This window comes from Lolium perenne, chromosome 7 (assembly GCF_019359855.2).
Source record: "Lolium perenne isolate Kyuss_39 chromosome 7, Kyuss_2.0, whole genome shotgun sequence".
Classification (NCBI taxonomy): Eukaryota; Viridiplantae; Streptophyta; class Magnoliopsida; order Poales; family Poaceae; genus Lolium; species Lolium perenne.
The window spans coordinates 191,630,704-191,643,407 of record NC_067250.2 but is presented as its reverse complement, the minus strand read 5'-3'; the positions used below and the strand labels follow the sequence as shown (position 1 = coordinate 191,643,407).

The following is a 12,704-nucleotide window of genomic DNA, read 5'->3' as shown; positions in this document are numbered from 1 at the left end:
GTGGAGGAGGCGGCACCAGGGGTTAGGGTTTCTCCCCCTCACGTCGCCTAGAGGTAATGGCACGGGGGGATCGGTTTAATAGGGATGAAGTTGCTACACCAAAGTTTTGTTTTTTTGCGAAACCACACCATTTTTTAAAAGGGAAAAACCATACCAAAGTTAAAAGAGTAGATTAACGACTGCACTTACACAACCGTGCATCACTATTGTAGCCATCTGGTTTTTTTTTTGAAACAAAAAATATATTGTAGCCATCTGGCTAATTTGTTGACTTCTCAGAATCTCAGAGAAATGTTGTATTGAACCTTGAACCGACGCTTCATCCGAACTCGATCACATACCACCTAACCACCACCCCAATCCACACAGAGTCCACCTCGTCCACCTCGTCCACCTCGTCGTCCAATTCCCCCTTCCCGCCTATATAGCCCACCCTTCTGTTTCAAAATTCGAAATCCAAAACCCCAATTCTCACACCTATCCTTCGCCATGGCGCCGCTCCTCGACATTTTCGGTAAGCTTTCCCCAAACCCTAACCCCAGCACCACCCAAGCGCCTGCGCGCGGGCTAACCCTAACCGCTACTCTGCTCGTCCGTCCGTACGTGCAGCCACCTCCGCTCTGCAGGTGCAGCTCCTCCTGGCGGCCGAAGCCGGCGACCTCCCCCTCTTCAAGAGTACGTGCACTACGCCGCTCCCCCCCTGCTTCTCCTCTTGCTCGCGCTTTTGAACTCGCCCCGACGCTCATTTTGGGGGTGCGCGTGGTAGGGACGGCGGGGGCGCTGGACGGCGGCAAGGGTCGCCTGAGGGAGGCGGTGGAGGGCGCGATCGCGAGCGACTGCGGCTGTGGGGTTTTGCACGTCGCCGCCGCTCACGGGAGGTTGCCCGTGTGCGCCTACCTGGTCGAGGACCTCCAATTTAATGTCGACGCCCTCGACCACAAAGGTTGCCTCTTCTGTTGTTCCATCTCCTGCGAAAGCAATTTCCCCTACGTTTTCAGAAAACGAATTTCTAGTCACGTTGGCTAATGTGGGTGACTGAGCAGCACTCCAGCCGCACAGCGGATTTTTACGAATTTGTATGCCGGTATATGCCGTTGGACAGCGTTTGCCTTGCTCAGATTTTTCTGATTGTTCGATTTGGTTTACCTCATGAAATGAACCGTTTTTCACTAGGTAAGATAAGATTGTGCAGGGGAATTATATACTCCCTCTCTGTCCGATCCTTATTACTTGTGGCTGATTTAGTACAAAGTTGCACCAATTGTACAAAATCAGCCACAATTAATATGGATTGGAGGGAGTACACCAGAATTTACTGAGTTGGTTTTATTTCTTACTGTAACATGTGATGGATTGATCGACTGGTTCATGCTTCTAATCAAAGCAAGGATACCTGCATGAGTTAAATTTCTCGTTTGATCATCAAATTTAATGTAACCTCATTTGCATGTTGCATGATTGTGAAGATCCATTTCCCTATGTAATCATGTCTCTGAACTCTCAAGTCCTGATATCATATACTACAGCCACAATTGCATAGGCTGCTTCCTAGGTGTTAGCTTATTGGATTAAACATAATGGTTTCATGTGTAAGCTCAGCCTATAGCGCTAAATCAGATATCTATTAGGTTGTCCTCCACGCTTCTTGGTCTTCGTATTCAAAATGGGAAGGGAGTTTGATTTCATTATTTCATTTATGGTTTGTATCATGGGCACTGGCTTTTTCTTAACTTAGGGGAAAATAGGCTTGGTTCAGAAGCATAAAAGGAATTAACAACATTTTTTTAATATGGATTATGACCAGCATCACACGCACTGTTTTGACATATATACTCACGCAGAGATGTTTCATTTAGAAAGACCATTGACTGCAAATTTCAGCATCATCTACTACCTCCGTTCCATAATATAAGCTGTTTTTGCAAACTATTTTAGTTTGCTAAAACGGCTTATATTGTGGAACAGAGTGATACTTCTTTCAAAAAGCCTCTACCCACTTGCGGTCCACTCTATGCATCAACTTGCTTTCCAACAAAAAAACAACGATTCATAACTTGATCCTCTTCTTTGTACATCCCATAGTTTGCTTTAATTCCGTAAGCAACTTTAGGGTTATGACGTATCAATTTTGAACTGCACAATTATTTCTTTATGTATGCATGATTGAGTCAGTCTGGGTGTTAATTAAGTAGTTTCTTATTTCTTTAACTGTAACATCCGAACATAATGCTGCCCAATGCTCATGCCAATTCTTCAAAGCTGAGTCAAACGAAGATTATTTGTGCGTATTGAGTAACATCTCTATCCTTGTTTTGTGTTATTATTTTAATTGCTTTCTTTTGGTTCTTATCCTTTCGAAATCAGCATTATGAACTTCACTTACAGAGCCACATCAAAATGAAGTATGTTTATAGCATATACTATAGCAAAACAAAAATTATTTGCTGTTAATTATCAGTTTTGGTAAGCTCATTTTCTTGATGATTCTGATAGGTGAGACACCTCTGAGTTATGCAGTTGTTAAAAAAGGAACTGTCAACACTGTGAGGTATCTTCTTGATCATGGTGCCAATCCAAATAAGCCTGGTGGTGATCGAGACGGTACTCCTCTCCATCTCGCAGTTGCAGAAGGTCAGTTATCTATTTTTTTAATGGTTCAGTTATCTATTTTATTTTCTGCAAGCGTCTTTTTTATTTATTATATGCTAAAAGATAGGGAATGAGCCATGTAATAGTAAGATTGTGCATCTTTTTAGGACAAGCTTCGCATAGTTATCCACTTATGATAGTACTGTACTTGTATCAAGATATTTCTCCATGCTGAATGAGTTGGCGGAGTGATTTTGATCATCTCTTCTTCATGTTTGTGCAAGTAAATGATGTTTTTTTTTTTTTGCATTAACAGACTAGATAGCATCTGACTGTTCATTGACCTAAGCAGTGAGCAGTCAAACTTAAAAAAGTCACCAACTGATTATCCTGTAGTTTCAAGACATTTCTATATAAGCTGTAATTATGCTACCCCGTGTCTTTATTTAAATTTAAATTTGAGAATAATGGTTCTTGTTAGGAAAGTCAAAACTCTGTAATCAGACTGTTATCAGTTCAATTAAATTTTGTGTTCAAATTTTCAACTGAACCCACCTAGGAGGAAACTATTTACTGATGATATCTGCCAGAAAAATTTGCTGTCATGGTCCAGAATATTCCGTAACCCCTTTTTAAATCCGTGCTAGGTAGTATCAGAACTCTTGCTTATGTGAGTTGAATATGATCAGAAATTGAGCTGTATAGACAACAGTCCATTCCTACTTAAGGTTAAAAATAATATATTTATTTATATACCAACGAGGACAAGAAAAAAAATCTAAATTTGATTGCAGCTACTATTCTAACCAATTATGACCATTTAGTCATGCAATCTGGATAATGGTTGCTGTCATATACTTTCTTTGACCATTGGGGTCATCGGCTTGATTTGTTAGTCCTCATTAGTTTTGTAGTTACAACCAAAGTTACTATCAAACTAAACTACTTTTTTCAGATTCAATTTAGAATGTGCGGATGTGCCTCTTAACATTTGAGATGATGCACATCACATTCGGACGACCAGAAGGTCTTTTGTTCCTTTCACAGACATAAGTGATAAGATACATGCTATTTTTTTTTTTTGGCTGGAGAACTGCCTATTCATAAAGAGGAAACACAAAAAAAATTCGTTCCAGATATGCTCTATTATTATACTTGTCCACAACAGTGAAAACAGTGCAATATTAACAATATTGATCTATTGCATGGTCTGTATTTCTGATTCAGGACACTGTGAAATAGTGAAGGTCTTGCTCTTAAAAGGAGCTGATGTCAATTTGTTTTCCTACTGGGGGACGCCACTGTATATTGCTGCTGCATCTGGGTTCGATGATGTTATGAAGATTTTGTTGGACCACCATGCAGATGTAAGTCTCACTAGATTATTTCACTTGGTAGGGGTCTGGAATAACTGATTGGTCAAACTAGCCAAACTGTGTTCAGCCTGAAGTCACTAGTTTGGTCAATTATATACTGAATATGGCCTCAGTACACAAAGATTAATGGTCACTTTGGATGCAATGGTAATAATACTTCAAACCGTGGACATAACTAATTGCCACCCTATTCGTTTGTTCTATTAGGTGGTTTGCTGTTTTACCTTTGGGACTGTGAGAACTTTAAAATTGTGGGTCCTGTGCTGGCAACCTAGCCCTCAGATAACAATTTTCTGTGGGATGATTGGAGGGGAGTGCTTGAAATGACTTGAGTAGATTAACAAATTTGGGTTACATTACCTAAGTCAAAGGAACTTATTTCTAAACTCTTTGGATGTTTATGGTTTGACAGATTAATGTCATGTGTTCACTAACAGCCTGTATATGTTATATGTTTGCACCAATTATGAGATTACAAATTTGTAACTGTGTTCTGGCAATATGGTTCTATTTGTGTTTCTGTTGATACCACTTCTTTTGTGTGCTGCATGTCTGCTAACGTCAATCATATAAGGTTGCTAATTTTTCTTAGTGTAGTATGTGACCACATATTTTTAACAGTGTTCTGCCAATATAGTTCTACTTGTTCATATTTTGTGTATACCTCTTTTTCTGTTCTCCACATCTACCAACTTTAAAATGAACAAGTGCTAATTTTCTTAATCTTCCTTGTCAGCTTAACAAAGCAGTTTGCATTGTCAGTACACCTCTCATCATTGCTCTCCGAGCTCACAAGCAGAAATGTGTGGAACTTCTGATTGAGGTTGGCATGCGTTGTTCTTGCAACCAACTGAAAGTAATGACACTCTTATTGAGTGGTATCTGCAACCTTTTTTATTTGTAGGCTGGTGCTGATCTGAAGGGTGTTGGTAGTGCTGATCCTGTAATAATTGCTATAGCTGAGGGCTTAACTGAGTGTCTCAAGTGCTTGATAAAGGCTGGTGCTGATCCTAGCGTCCCCGATGATGTAAGTTTTGACCTCTTAACTCTGTTGGTACTGGGTAGTGCACGTTCTTCACAAATGGAAATTGAACTGGATAAGCAATTATTATATTCAGATTTCTTGAAGATGTTCTGATGGGAACGTATTTGGCTAGGATCTGGGAGGGTGGGAATATATAGTGGTAATTCCCTTGTAACTAGCCATACCACTCAAACTAGGGCTGTTACAAGATTTGGACTCAGACTCCAATGGATTGTTGTGTCTTCCTTCTGCATGCCTTCCCGGGAAGTCCTGACAGCCTCAGGGCAGCACTGGTATTGTACACACTAGAAAACATCTCTACCTCCCTTGCTATACAGCTTGTCTGAGAGCTAGAAGGTAGGATAGAGATCCTGGAGTGCTTGAACATCGTGACGTTCCAGTGGCCTGGATACCTTCCTTCTGAACTTGAGACCTGTCATACGCTCAGGTAAAGTCGGCTGTGCTCGATCCTTGTTGGCCTGCGTGATAGCCTGGAGACCTTTGAGCATGACTTAGTTTAGGTGGCTGCCGTAAGACCTATTCCTCATTGCATATGGCGATGAATTGAGCATTTTTATGATGTATTAATTTCTTTGGTAAGGTGGATCTAGTAGTAGGAGAGGTGTGGGCGAGGGAAAAAGACGGTATTGTTATCAGGGAGAGGATAGTGGCGACGCTACAAGTGGTGTGAGGACAGCCAAATCCTCAGGGCTAATGAGTGGCATCTGACATGAATTAGAATAGGTTGGTGCTCTGTTGGATACTATTTCCTTCATGAACAAATGCGGGTTCTTCAGCATTCATGGTCTGATGCAAAATTTAACTATGAGTTCCAGTCATATTATACCATAAAAGTAAAATACTTTATTATCGAAGGACTTTGCACAAATAATTCGATTGCATTATATTTGAAGCTTGATCTTTTTATTTTTCATAAAATTAAAACATTAGACAAAGGCTCAAAAGGTTCATCGCATGGTCCCATGCTGATCTATAGTTTTGGATGGAGGGAGTAAATTAGAAGAGTGTATAGGTGAGATTTCATTATTTCCATGTTCAGCTCTAGCCAGATGTTTATGCCACTTATGGCTCCTATGTTAAGATGCTGCTGTGATACTGTCCTAACTTTGGTGGGTGCTTTCACCGTTTGAATTGGAATACATTGTGTTCGTTTATACCTTTCTGTACTCATGTTTGTATTTCTTGCCCTTGCAAGTAAAATATGTCTCTATTTCTTCTTAACAGTTTGGACGCCTGCCAATAGAAGTTGCTGCGTCTCTCAATAGCCGAGCAGACGTTGAGATCCTATTTCCGCTAACTTCTCGTATTCCATCTGTGCATGATTGGAGCATTGATGGGATAATTGCTCACGTAAAATCAAGAGAGGAGGTATGAACTAGAGCAACTTTCTATTTTTCAGATTATTTTATTGTTTGGTCTTGACAATCTAACATTGACAAGTTCCAGCAGTAGAGTATTTCTTATACTAGTGAATCTTCAATGTGCGCCCTGATGAAAGCAAGTATTTCTTGCACTAAAGCATTTCCTATCCTATTCATTCTTCAATGCATGCCCCTGAATTGAAAAGCTGAAATGCATGTAGGCCAAATCATCTTTCTGGAAGGAATGAATGAAGTTTGTTTGCTGTGAACTATGGATTAATAAATTTAGAAATTCATCGACACTTAAGGTTCTAGTAGCTAGCAGGATAGAAAATACTAACAAAGTAATGATTTGACTTTTGCTTTCTAGCAATGTTCCACATATTAGTTATAAATTGTCAAAAGTTTCTGATATGGCTCCTGGGTGGAGTATCAGCATTGGGGTAACGTAGTTCCTTTCATTGGTTTGGAAGTAGTTCTGGATGCGTCGTGTGTTGGCACTTTGGGTGGGGGTGGGTCGGTGGAGGATATGTAAAAGTAAACACTTAATTCACGGCAATAGAGCATAGTTGCATGTCAGATTAAGTTATTGTTTGGTCTTGACAATGTAACATTGAAAAGTTTCTGCCGTAGAGCATTTCCTGTTATATAGATTCTTCAGTGTGTGCCCTGACTTGAAAGCAAGTATTTCTTGTGCTCAAGCATTTCCAATCCTATTCATTTTTCAACGCCTGCCCCTGAATTAAAAAGCTGAAAGCCAGTCGATAAAAGTCGAGGGCGCATTCCATATCATCTTTATTGAAGGCAACGATGAAGTTGGTTTGCTATGAACTATGGATTAGTAAATTAATAAATTCATCGAGATTTAAGGGTCTAATATGACGTACCATTGATTTGACTAATGCTTTATATCAGTATACCACATTTAATTCTTTAACATTCAGTAGTTCCTATTATGAACTACTTGACTCATTTTTTTTGAGGAACCAAATTAGGAACATAATTAATCTAAAACAGATGGTTGTGAAAGTTGTGAAGAATGAAGTATAGTCCGATGTTTACCTCATATAGTTCATGTTTAATGAGGAACGGATGGTGGATGCAGTAGTTTACTGGTCATGGAGAAGGTGGGAACCCTCAAATAATTTTTCAACACTTGAGGGAAAAATTCACCCAATTATGTCACCTAAGACTCCCTTGATTCTAGTACGCTCATCCCTCATTCAATTGTTTGAGCGCAAAGTTTGAAGTTTGCACGATATCACTTAAACCTGACTGAATACTAAACATGTTCCATCCCATGTTTATGCGGTAATTCCTAAATTGTTAAACATTTATGATATGGCTTCTGGGTGGCTGGGTGGAGTATCAGCATCGGGGTAACATAGTTCCTTTCATTAGTTTGAAGTAATTGTGGATGTGTCATGTGTGTTGGGAGTTCGGGTGGGGTGGGTCGCTGGAGGATATGTAACACTTAATTAACATAGGTCCAACTAATATCAAGTTGGCTGATTATATCTGCTACCTTCCAATCCATATGTATCTAATATATTTCAATGATACAGGATGATCCTATTCTGAAAATGGATCCAGCTAATTTGAAGTTAGAAGCAAGCAAAGCTTACAAGAGAAATGATTATATTACTGCAGCAAGGATCTACTACAGGGTACTTTTTTTTTCACTCCCTCCAATCCATAATAAGTGTCGTAGTTTACAGTTATGCCAGTTTTAGAAGAAGTTTTGTAGTTCCAGACAAAGTATTACCTTGATGTGTTGGCAATTGTATGGCTTACATGTGTATTCATGTCATATATCAAAAAATAGTAGTCTATTGACTGGTTTGTTATGGCAATCCATTTTCATTGTGATAAGTGGAAAATGTGTTCATTTGTAGGGATGTTGTTTGAGAACTAAGCTTTAGCACAGTGGTAGAGAGGCTGTCTTGTATTCTAGACCAGACAGGTTCGACCCCTCGTGGGCGAATAACAACCAAGTTTCTCATCATCTCCTATAACAAAATGTCGAGGGATTCCTCCACCTCTGGTCTTGTTTTCAAAGTGGGAAATCTGTTCCTGCCACTTAAAAGTTTATGCAAATCTGACTTTCAGTGTTGTGAACCAAGGCGTTTCCGGATGGCTAGGGCATGCTGATATAGTGATATGTCCTCGCCCGCCTGTGTTCGAGCTTCCGCGCTCGCAAACATGGTTCGCACACACCCATTTCTGCTATCAAAAACAGCGCTGAGGGTTTCTTCTCCTTACTGAAAATCATTTTTTGTACTCCCTCCAATCCATAATAAGTGTCGGAGACTTAGTACAAAAGTTGTACTAACTTAGTATTAAATCCCGACACTTATTTTGAATCGGAGGGAGTAGCATTTCATACTTCCTGTTACTGCTGCTGCAGATTTAGTTGTTCCTTTAGCCACAAGTGTCAAGTAAAGGGCAGGCTGTCCTAACGGGTAGCAAAGCTCTTCAACCTTTTTTTAGAGTAACAAGGGCCTCCGTTCTATCTTTCTCTGACCTTGTGCGGTGAGTTCTGATAGATTAAAAAGGCTGTAATTTGGATGTCTTAAGTCTTAACCTAGTAAAATCTGCATCCTGTCCATCGGTAATTTGATTTATCGGATAATTCATGCGCAGCTAACAAGTTTAGCCCATTCAAAAAGGTTTTGCCAGTTAAGTTCTACTCATACAGGAGCCCTGAAAAATCAATTGTTTAAGTGTATCAATTAGCTAATGTGATCATTGCTGGTACGATTTGTTTTTGGTGTAGGCGTTGGCTCACAACCTGGAGGATTTAACATTGATTTCAAATAGGAGCCTTTGCTGGCTTAAGATGGGTCAAGGAGACAAAGCTTTGCGGGATGCTCAAATTTGCAGACGAGAGCGCTGTGATTGGCCGAAGGCCTGCTACCGGGAAGGGGCTGCTCATATGCTATTAAAGGTATTTTTTTTGTATGATTTCATTCTTTGACTGGATTTTCTGCAGGAAAATCCTTTCTTGATGATGCTTTGGTCCTTCTGTCTTCAGGACTATGAAAAGGCGCGTGATGCATTTGCTGATGCTCTCAAGTTAGACCCAGGGAACACTGAGATTGAGAACGCCTTAAGGTAGCCTTCTTTTCTCTGTATGTTGAAGTCTTAGTTTGGAAGGACGGACTTCACCAAATCTGTAGCGCACAAATAATTCAATGGTAAAATATGTCTTATCTATAGCTGTCATATAAAAACACATGTATTGACTCACCTGCTGAACTAAATAAATCAGCTAAAATAAACATGTAGCCCATCGTATGTAGACGATTTTAATTCCTGTCATTTGGAATGGGATGTTTCAGAACTCCTACAAGATCAGAACAGTTTGCTATGATAATCCTGTATACTCCTACCAAATAGTGGTTGGAACCCCAGGAGCATTACCTAAGCGTGCACCATATGCTTTTCAGCTTTTGTACATGCTGTAACTATCCAAATCTGGTTATGCAGGGAGGCTTTACATTCCTTGAAGATGTCACATGATAACCTGAAAGACCACTGAAGTGCCATCTGCTCCGAAAAGGAAACATCATGCTGAGCAACACTGACTTATCTAGTTCCTCCTTTTTTTTGTGTGTGAGGACATTCAGTTGGGAAGATCCACCGGTGTATTATGTTTATGAGTCCATCAAGATGAACAATGGGTCTCAGGTTTCTGGCATGTGTAGGACTTCTTGCGCTCCCAGGCATGTATGACATAATGTACCTACTAGTGTGTCTGTGCGTACTCGTTGGGACATCTGATGGTTGCTCTATTCGTATGTTGCTACAGGCATTGCCTTCCTCCTGCTACATGCATCGGTTAGAGATTCTGGATCAGAACTTCAATCTCTATTTACTGTTGTACCTGTGGTCCTGATTTTTTTTTCTTTTTTTTTCGAATTTACTCTTAAACCCCACTGTCATTCTTTCTTAGGGAGGGTAATTAAGCTCAGGAGTGGTGGAAGTTTGGCCTCTAAACATTTTGTGTCAGTTAAGTATGTACCAGAGTCCTTTAACAAACCAAATAGCAAATAGATGTCAAATGGCGTAGCCTGTTATTTCCTATGCCTTTTCTAGAATTGATATCCTTTTGTTCTTGTTGGATATTTCATGAGTCATCCTGTGTGGTCTAACTAACATTCACGGTGACCTTCATCTTCAGTTTGGCAACCATTAGACCATAGTCGCACAAACATATGAGAAATAAAGTCACTTGAAAACATTATGGTATTTTTTCTTTAACAAATCTGATCCTTTCGCATTATTTTTTTGAGATAGACCCTTTCGCAAAACTAATGCCTCATCTGACCTCTGAAAGAACTATTTTGAGATCTAACCCTTGGATTTGGTAATAACAAGAATGCAGTCAAAATAGTGCAGGTTGGCCCAAACATCTCCGGCGCTGAAGCAAGGTCAGCGCCAAAGATAGGTTGACGCCAATGAGTTTGGCGCCGAACACATTAGACCATTTACTACTGAAATTCCTTGGTGCCAGGGGCGGACCCAGTATTTGGGCATGACCAAGGCTGGACTCTAATAAATTGACTAGAGAGTAATCCTTGTTTTGATGCCAAAATGGGAGGTGATGACTATGACTGGTGTGCGTGTGTGTGTGTGCGGCTGATTTGTTTAAAACAAGGTAAACGGTTTGTCATTTTGATTAATTAAAAAGAAGTTTAGAAGTTCCGAACAAATGCTAGGGTGAAGCCTAGGGCTTTACTAAAAGTCTACTCTCGTGTTACACACAAATTTAGCCCTGGATATATAACATAATCTAGCATTCTCTTTGATCTTTGTGATGATGATCGTTGACGTTGAAGCGTGGTTACGGAAGACCCTAGCATTTGTGTGTTTTCAAACTCTCCAAGACACAAGCATGACCACTGAGGGCATGTCATTCTAATTATCGCAGTTTCTAGGCATTATAATGCTTGCAAATAGAGAGCGATAGTTCAGAGTTTGGTCTTGTGGCACTACTATCTCTACACCGCAATGGTTCGAGCGACAAAGCATAGATACATCCTTATGGGCAAATGAGATTAGCGTCGAAGATTGGTGGATGAAAAAAAAATCGTCGAAGAGTGTGGTCTTATAATTCTTGGAATGGTTCAAAGTTTGGTCTTGTGGCACTACTATCTCTAGACCGCAATGGTTTGAGCGACAAGACATAGATACATCCTTATGGGCAAATGAGATTAGCGTTGAAGATTGGTGGACGAAACAAATTCATCGAAGAGTTTGGTCTTATAATTATCACAATTTTTAGGCAGTACTCCGTACAATTCTTGGTAATAGAGAGCGATAATTCAGAGTTTGGTCTTGTGACACTACTGTCTCTACACCCCCACTGGTTCGAGCGACAAGACAGAGATACATCCTTATGGGCAAATGAGATTAGCGCCTATTTCCAAGAATTCAAGTGACTAGAAACTGTGATAATTATAACCTCAACTAAGCATCGCAGCTAAAGTACATCATAAATGTTCAATGACAGCTCGGAAAGTGTTTGACCTCTTTTTTCTCCTGATTGTCTAGTTTATATAATCAAATTGAACAAAATAACCTAATTTCCGATTGCAAAAACTAAAGAAGGAATGAATATATTCAAATCAACTCATGAGAGACTGAGACATGAAGGATTAGAAAGAAAATACATATCAGCAGGATCTACCGATCTAGTCTGACACCGGCGAGTAGGAGGCGACATATCTGAATTAGTCTACTACACCGGCTAGCAGGATCTACCGATCTACAGATCAGCCGCTGCAGATAAGCAAAGTGCGGATCGCGGGGTCAGCAGGCTACTCCGGTGCTCCCCCTAAACTAAGTTGAAGGATCATAGTTGATTTTTTTTTCTATGTTGTGTTAACGATGTAGTATCCATGAGTTGTACGTGTTGTACACAGCCCGGATTGTGTTTGTATTCTCGTACGGACAGTTTCTGTACGTGTATATATATGAGATCCTGAGGGTAGCAGTACTACCCCGAAACCCTAAATTTCTCTTGGTATCAGAGCCGCCGCACGAGCCCTCCTGCTCCGTCGCGTCGCCGCTCTCGTTTTCTTCCGCCTTCTCGACGCGAGCCTCTCCGCGTCGCCTCTCCGTCGTCGCTTTCCCTCACGCGAGTTTCTCCGCGTAGCCATGGGATCGACCGGAGCTCTCCAGCTTTCGAGCTCGATCGGCGCCCTCCCCGTCGCCCCGCCCGCGTTGATCTCGGCGCCTGCCGTGCGCCTGGATGCGACGAACTTCACTCTGTGGAAGGGCTTGACCCTCCCCAATCTGTCTGGCGCTGGCCTTCACGGCTACCTCGAC

The 12,704-nt window shown here is 40.7% G+C and overlaps 1 protein-coding gene across 3 annotated transcripts; it reads left to right on the top strand.

Moving 5' to 3' along the window:
- Window positions 1-400: 400 nt before the first annotated feature.
- Window positions 401-10,256, top strand: LOC127314678 (uncharacterized). 3 transcript variants are annotated; one of them, XM_051345185.2, is made up of 12 exons: window positions 401-514; window positions 610-675; window positions 767-943; window positions 2,518-2,631; window positions 3,817-3,956; window positions 4,702-4,788; window positions 4,870-4,992; window positions 6,235-6,378; window positions 7,937-8,038; window positions 9,148-9,318; window positions 9,406-9,485; window positions 9,861-10,256. In XM_051345185.2, the coding sequence occupies exons 1-12, from the start codon at window positions 490-492 to the stop codon at window positions 9,910-9,912; spliced, it is 1,281 nt and encodes a 426-aa protein (XP_051201145.1). In that variant the 5' UTR covers window positions 401-489; the 3' UTR covers window positions 9,913-10,256. The 3 variants fall into 3 exon arrangements, with proteins under 3 accessions (XP_051201145.1, XP_051201146.1, XP_051201144.1); XM_051345184.2 differs by having other exon boundaries at window positions 402-514; window positions 2,494-2,631; XM_051345186.2 differs by lacking the exon at window positions 4,702-4,788 and having other exon boundaries at window positions 2,494-2,631.
- Window positions 10,257-12,704: the final 2,448 nt, after the last annotated feature.

Coding starts and splice junctions, on each gene's coding strand:
- LOC127314678 (XM_051345184.2), top strand. CDS start 490: ATGGCGCCGCTCCTCGACATTTTCG. Junction 4,789..4,869: donor GTGTGGAACTTCTGATTGAG/GTTGGCATGCGT, acceptor TTTTATTTGTAG/GCTGGTGCTGATCTGAAGGG. Junction 9,486..9,860: donor GAGATTGAGAACGCCTTAAG/GTAGCCTTCTTT, acceptor CTGGTTATGCAG/GGAGGCTTTACATTCCTTGA.